Source organism: Etheostoma spectabile, chromosome 9, assembly GCF_008692095.1.
Source record: "Etheostoma spectabile isolate EspeVRDwgs_2016 chromosome 9, UIUC_Espe_1.0, whole genome shotgun sequence".
NCBI classification, from domain to species: Eukaryota; Metazoa; Chordata; class Actinopteri; order Perciformes; family Percidae; genus Etheostoma; species Etheostoma spectabile.
Genome location: NC_045741.1, coordinates 14,711,771 through 14,718,544, shown reverse-complemented (window position 1 = coordinate 14,718,544; position 6,774 = coordinate 14,711,771). Strand labels below are relative to the sequence as shown.

Sequence of the window (6,774 nt, the reverse complement as noted above, 5' to 3'; positions counted from 1 at the left end):
AGGATGCGATTGAATTTTTCTTCCACTTCCGCCAGCGGTTCTATTGTATTTTGTGTTGTATTGTAGGCCTATACAAGGGGGAATTATTTTTTTTAAACAAAACCAAATGCTTAAACTCTGTCGGGAGAGAAATTCCTTCTATAGCTGCAACTTGGATCAAAGTTGCATCTATAGAGGGATTTTTTTAGTTTGCCTATCATCTGCATTTATTTTAGAGACGGACATATATTTTTAAATATTTAAAAACACACCAAATATTTTATTCATTAGCATGATAGTTGACGTGAGCTTTTACTTTGAAAAGTAAGAGAGATAGTATTTTATTCCAGATGCGAGCTTTTATTTGAAAAGTAGAAACTGGGATGGCAGAAGATTTTTTAGTTGCCTATATCGCATTTATTTTATAGACGAACATATATTTTAAGTGTTTTTATTCATCAGTATGATAGTCTGCATTTATGTTATAGACATGTTTTGTTAAAAAAAAACATATTTTACTATGTTTAAAAATTGTTTTCGCGATTTTGCATTTTTGACCCTTTGGATTTACCGTTGGACACGCCTCCGCATGAGACGAGACCGCATGAGACGGGACGGATGACATGGGACGCTCCAGGCTGCAGCCATATACTAGGCTACCCTGCTTAGCTTCCGAGATCGGGTGTGTTCAGGGTGGTATGACCGTAAGCGAGTAATGATCTATTTACCAGAGCGTCCAGTGTCCAGATTTTCAAGATATAATTTATTCACTTTGATTCAAATGCCATATTTACTCAGACATTTGGCCCTGGACCTCTGACCAACCGCCCTGTGGGTTTGCACACACATAGACTTAGTAGGCCTACTTAGTACCTTAGCAAAAGAAAACATAAGTCATTTTCAGTGTAATTAAGGATCTTTTAGGGAGGATATTGTGTTTAATTTCCTGTAAAAACAGAGAAAAAAACGACATCAGCTCTTTGGAAAGGAGAGGCCTGAGTCTGCACATTCCCAATAAAGACACACTGTGACTCCCTGAAAATAATGGACCCAGTAGCACAAAGATTTAGATGTATAAAGGTTGTAATGAAATTAGTGTGCATGTTTTATGTGACGTGCACTCAAGTAGCATGTTCTCTGCATCATTTAATGGCAATAAAAATCAAACATTTATCTGCAGGACACCCAGTGGCACGTGCCTCATACAACTTTCCAAAGCAATGATGTCAGTGATTTTAGTATGCATGTACTACATACATATTTATAGTAGATGTGCTACCATGCTGCTTACTAAAACTGTGAGAACTTTGAACTTTCTAGTTAAAGATGGAAACATGTCTGGACATCTTCTGATGTGTAGTATTATTGTTAGGTGGAGGATTTAAATATTTCTGTGACAGAATCAAATTAATCAAAACAAGGGAATCATTTGATTGAACTTGATACTACTGCAATTATTTACCCTTGTTTGAGGTTTTGGATAATAATAAGTAAAGAATCGCATTAACAAATGAAACTCAATTTTCTGAAATAAACTCATCCATCAATCCCTGGATGTTTTCATTTTGTGTCTGATAAGGCCATTCTAAATCTGGGAAAAAGAGGAAGAGTTTTGCTTGTATTTCAAGAGGTGATCTGTACATGACAACTCATCATTACCATCTCTTTATTTCTTTTTTCATTAGCTTAACATTTTATTGTTGTTTGTTTGCTGATTTGATAGCAGATATTGACTATTATGCTGACAAAAGTTCACTGACCAGAAGTAATTAGAAAAAGAAGGTGGTAAGTGGCACTCCCACTGCTGTCCAACTCCCACGTTCAAACAGTTCGCCTAATTTACCATCCATGTATTCTGTCTGATGCACAGTGGACGGCAGCACCACTGATTCATTACAGACCTCCTGACAGAGGAAGAAACTCACAGCAGTAAAAGTCACACAATTTCTTCTTCCTCTCTGCTTTCAACCAAAAAGAAAACCCGTCAACCCATCGAGCAGAAACATCCCAACAGCCATCACTCCTATGCTCTTTACTGAAAAGCCTCCAGACGGAATGGAGAAGTCCTCCAATGTTAACTCTCCGAGATCCAGAATGACGCCCAGGAAGGAGAGGGAGAGCGGAGCCTCTGTGCCTCCCAGAAGTCACAGACACAGGCCATCAAAGGCAGGCCGGGTCCCAGAGGTATCATCAGTGAGGACAAGCAGGCTACAGAAAGAGAAGCCAGAGACAAATGAGGTGAAGGTGAGATCCACTGTGGTGGACATAGACAGCGTGAGAGAAGAAGAGGTCAAGGAGGAGAGCTTAGGGCTCCTGGAAGCAGCGGAGCAGGAAGGTAAGTCAAAGCCTGAAGAAAAGCCTGGTACATCATACTCTACGTGCAGTTAGGGAAAGTTTAACAGTATTTTTCATTAATTTGTATTATGGGTTGTTTAGTTTTCCCTAGTTTGTTGTTCTCAAGATAAAAAAATGTGTGAACAGAAATTTTTATAATGTTGAATTTCTTGAAGCATATGAAAAGTAACTACAGATGATAAAATAAATGGTAATGTTAATTCAAGAATGTGATGACAGAAATAAATTCTATTGGTTTAATTTAATTTGCAATTACTGCATTTTTTGGGGTGTTGACAAATCGTAAAAAAAAATCTTGGAAGCTCTTAGGATAACTGCAAAATTACTCTTAATTTTATTTATTTTGAGTATCTTGGTTAGATTTCTTACTCAGTACTGTGGATCTCTGCAGGTCTAAAGCGCAAGAACCTGGGAGTGTTTGAGTGGCTGCTGATGGTCTTTGTCTTGGCTCTGGTTCTGCTCTTCCTTCCTCTTTCCATCTGGTTCTGTTTCAAAGTACGAACTACACCACAGACCTAACAGAAACGCAACACTGCACAATAATATACTTACAAAAGCGAAATGTAATTTCAGAAACTATGCAAATGATTAGGTCAAGGAAAATAAAATAAGACACATGCAGTTTGTGATGGAGTTAAAGGGTGAAATTTGTATTATTCAAGTTTAATCTGAGATGTCTCTTAATGGTAAAAATAGTTTACACATTTTTCACCTTGACAAGAAGTGAAATAATTGGAAAAATGTGTGACTACTGGGGATTTTTAGAATGAAAATGGGCTACTTTAAAGAGTTAGCATTTTAACCTCATAGCCATTGTTTAATTTCTAATTCAGTGTACCAAAGTTAACAGCCAACACAACCATGTCAATTTCCTTCTTCTGTTGTATGTCAATTGAAAACTGCAAATATCATTGTCTTCCATTCATATGGACTGACTGATGTCTGTCATTTTGAGTGACAGGTAGTGAGGGAGCATGAGAGAGCTGTGATCTTCAGACTGGGTCACCTACTTCGTGGAAAACCTAGAGGACCAGGTTGTCACCAATTACCGTTTTTATTTTTTACACTTGACTTGCCAATTCTGAGGATGTGTGTCAGTTTTTGGACAACTTATAATTAGTTCAAATGTTTCAGTCATCTGCGTGTTTTCTATCATACAAAAAACATGTAATTTTAGAAATCTGTCCTTAGATCAAACCCTTCTCCCTCCTCTCTCTAGGCCTTCTTTTCTACCTCCCAATCCTCGACGTGTGTCACAAGGTCGACATCCGACTGAAAATGCTGAAGGTTCCGCCCCACAGAGTAAGAAACAATAAACAACTAATTAACCAAAGGATGATAATTAGGATCATCCATCCCAAAGGATGATAACAAACTAATTAACCAAAGGATGATAAGGATTTAATTACATTAGACTGCTGACTTCTTATACGTCTGTACCCAGGTGGTGACAAAGGACTTGGTGAGGCCAGAACTGAGTGCAGTGTGTTATTACCAGATAGAGAACGTGGCTTTGTGCAGCACGGCTCTGTCCAGTCTGACAACAGTGCTGGAGACTCTGGTCCAGTCAGTGGTCAGAGACATTCTCGCCCAACACACATTCAGCCACATCCTGCTGCACAGGAGGAAGATCGGACAGCAGATACAAGCAGCTGTTGACTCTGTTGCTTGCCGCTGGGGCATCAGGGTAGAGAGAGCAGACATGTAAGACTGAAGATACCATTTAATTGTTCAATACTTGTGCAAAACAGTAAGTGCAGGAAAAAGCTCACACAGGGGCTGACAGCAAAACCTCATAATAACAGCTGTTTTAAATGGCTAAAGAGAATCAAGATGAGTTTTAAAGAAACCTTTCAGAACGAAAGAAAGAGGCTGATTTGTACAATACTACACAGTAGCAGTGCTTGTGAAAAAAATGCATGAGTGGGCAAAATATGTTTCCTCTGAAAGCTTTGATTTTTCCAGGTAAACAGCAAAGAGGAATGTAGAGATTTGTAGTGTGCTGTGATCTTCCTGCTGACCAGGCTTGTGTTTGATTATCTGTCAGAGATGAGCTCAGTTTTCCTGTGGAGTTACAGCAGAGTTTGGCTGCAGAGGCCGAGACCAAGAGACAACGCCAGGTCAGAGTGAGTAACTATATCAGTTTTTTATAATCTAATGCTTATTGTTTTATACTTTAATGCTTTGTCAAATATTGCATTTAACTAAAGATTAAACTAAGGAACTTCATTATTATCAGTCTTCTTTCTAAAACCTTTGGAAAATAGATACTGAGAATTATACTGAGGGAAGACTATATGTACAAGAACATGTCAAACTTTGTTAAATCCTCCTGGTAGTATAAAAGACCGTAAAAAGAAAGAAAGAAAGAAAGAAAGAAAGAAAGCCAGTGGCCGACCTCTGTTCCAATGCCTTCCAACACTCTGCCCGATGCATCATGGTTTCCGATTCCATTTCAAACCATTTTCTATGTTTGTCCAGCCTTGCATAGCCTTGGTTTATCCCTGCCAACTGAAGTTTAATTTGCCGTTGTTGTTTCTGCGTTCTCAGCAGTATTTGTAAAGCAAATGTATTTCAAACAGCAGCCCGTCTTTCCTCCAGGTAAATGCAGCAGAGGGGGAGAGAGATGCCTGGGAGGGGTTCAGGGCTTCCCTCCGTCTCCTCCATCCTGCCCTGGTCCTTCCACTCCCCCCAGATCTTCTTAGCCTCAACCCTGATCTCTCATCCCTACCAGCCCCTCCTCCCCTTTCTGTGGAAGGAGAGGGAGGGACAACGGAGGTGGAACCAGATACAGACTCACCAATGATGTGACAGATTGTTATGACACGAAAACTTATTATTGTTGAACAATTTCCATGTTTTGACAATAAGGGTCCAGAGAAATCTAACTAACAGAAAACTGTATTTTTTGGAAGGAAACAAAAACTAATTGAGAGAGACAATATCACAAGGTTAAACAAAAACCACAGCAAGTTGTTATATAAATGGCAGCGTCGCTATTTCCATTCTCATACAACAGCCAACCAGCCTGAATATTGGACAACCTCCTGATACTGAAAATATCTTATACTTGGATGGTAGTGCTGGTGAATGATGCTTCTTGGTTATTCTAGTTTTTTTCCTTCCTTTGTGCTAACTTATCTTGTAAAGTTTTGAGACAGTACATGTGTTGGTAATGTGCACCAGAAGACATAATACTCTTTCCCTTATGGATGTGATTGTGATGGAGTGCAGGCGTTTTTTACAACACAAGAAACACATGAAACAAAAAAAATCTAAAAGGGATTTTAAAAATAACTGGACAGTCCCATGCATACATAAGTTGAAACACCTCGTGATCCCATGTCAGATCACCGTTTCTTGTTCTTTTTGGGGATGCTTGTTTGTTTGGCTTCAGCTGCGGTTTTCTTTGGGGGAGTTGGGGGTGTTACTGGTGGTGGGGAAGGTGGTGGGGTTTTCTTTTTCTCTGAAATACAAACAACAACATGTACCACCTTTATTCACCTTTAGCTTTAATAATTTTACTGTTACTTTCTCTCTGTCTCAGTTAAAAGTTTGTAGAGTTTTTTTGTTTAATCGTTACCTCGGTCGACTTCACTTCTTTTGGGCTCCAGACTAGAATGACCCTGCAGTTGTTTCTCCAGGTCCTGAATCTTCTCCAACGCTGACTGCAGGGCTTCCTCAGCCTTCAGTGCTCGCTGCTCGGTACTCTGGACACGCAGCTCTGAATCCCTGACACACACATGAAAAGAACTCTAACATGGGTGTCCTTTGCACATCCACAAGTTAATAAAAAGGCCATTTCTGAACAACCACAGACACTTGGCTGATGTGTAGTCTACAGTATATACACAACATTCCACTTCAGGGATTGTTTCGGTGCCTCCGGAAATTCCGCAGGAGGTCCCTCATTTAGGCTGGATGTCCATTACCTAGGACTTTCTTTCTGTTGGCATTTTTAACTCTGGTAAATCGAGACAGCTAGCTAGACTATCTGTCCAATCTACGTTTTCTGTTGCATGACTGACACGACCTTTGAACGTATGAATGTACACATGTTCCACCAAAACAACTTACTTCCTGAGGCTATTTGGCAGAGGCGTCATTGCTTAGTATGTCGTTTGCACCGCCAAAGACAATTTTGATTGGTTTAAAGAAATGCTAATAAATGAGAGCATGTTTCTCTCCCATCTCGGAAGGCTGTGTGGACTCGGCAGACCCTCCTCCGCGGCGCTGTGGAGGGAGGTCTGGTAATGTGACTAGCTGATGTGTGGACATTCAACAAACCTATTTCCACAATGCTTGATGGTTCCTAAACTTGACAGAAACATTTCTATAACTATTTGTTTGTTGCCCTTTTGATGGGATTTTGCTTACTAAACTCCAAGTCTGAGAGGTGTAAAATTGTCTTTCTGACTAATTATAAGTAATACAAAAGCA

General features: G+C 39.7%; 2 protein-coding genes across 4 annotated transcripts in view; one reads left to right on the top strand and one right to left on the bottom strand.

The window, feature by feature from the left end:
* The first annotated feature begins 1,849 nt into the window (after positions 1-1,849).
* Positions 1,850-5,345, top strand: nphs2 (NPHS2 stomatin family member, podocin). 2 transcript variants are annotated; one of them, XM_032526168.1, is made up of 7 exons: positions 1,850-2,314; positions 2,726-2,829; positions 3,296-3,368; positions 3,554-3,636; positions 3,779-4,038; positions 4,382-4,454; positions 4,936-5,345. In XM_032526168.1, the coding sequence occupies exons 1-7, from the start codon at positions 2,005-2,007 to the stop codon at positions 5,143-5,145; spliced, it is 1,113 nt and encodes a 370-aa protein (XP_032382059.1). In that variant the 5' UTR covers positions 1,850-2,004; the 3' UTR covers positions 5,146-5,345. The 2 variants fall into 2 exon arrangements, with proteins under 2 accessions (XP_032382059.1, XP_032382058.1); XM_032526167.1 differs by having other exon boundaries at positions 4,382-4,460.
* A 110-nt stretch (positions 5,346-5,455) lies between these two features.
* Positions 5,456-6,774, bottom strand: part of axdnd1 (axonemal dynein light chain domain containing 1) — a 13,112-nt gene continuing 11,793 nt past the window's right edge. For both annotated transcript variants that reach the window (XM_032526144.1, XM_032526146.1), the window contains exons 23-24: positions 5,918-6,066; positions 5,456-5,800 (exon numbers count right to left, since the gene is read on the bottom strand). In XM_032526144.1, the coding sequence (XP_032382035.1) occupies positions 5,685-5,800; positions 5,918-6,066 (265 nt within the window). In that variant the 3' untranslated portion in view covers positions 5,456-5,684. The remainder of the gene's footprint in view (positions 5,801-5,917; positions 6,067-6,774) is intronic.

What these genes read in the sequence shown, in the direction of transcription:
- nphs2 (XM_032526167.1), top strand. Translation starts at nt 2,005, where the DNA reads ATGCTCTTTACTGAAAAGCCTCCAGACGGAATGGAGAAGTCCTCCAAT. An exon ending in TGGAAAACCTAGAGGACCAG is followed by an intron (nt 3,369 to 3,553) that starts GTTGTCACCAAT and finishes TCCTCTCTCTAG; the next exon opens with GCCTTCTTTTCTACCTCCCA. An exon ending in AGAGACAACGCCAGGTCAGA is followed by an intron (nt 4,461 to 4,935) that starts GTGAGTAACTAT and finishes TCTTTCCTCCAG; the next exon opens with GTAAATGCAGCAGAGGGGGA.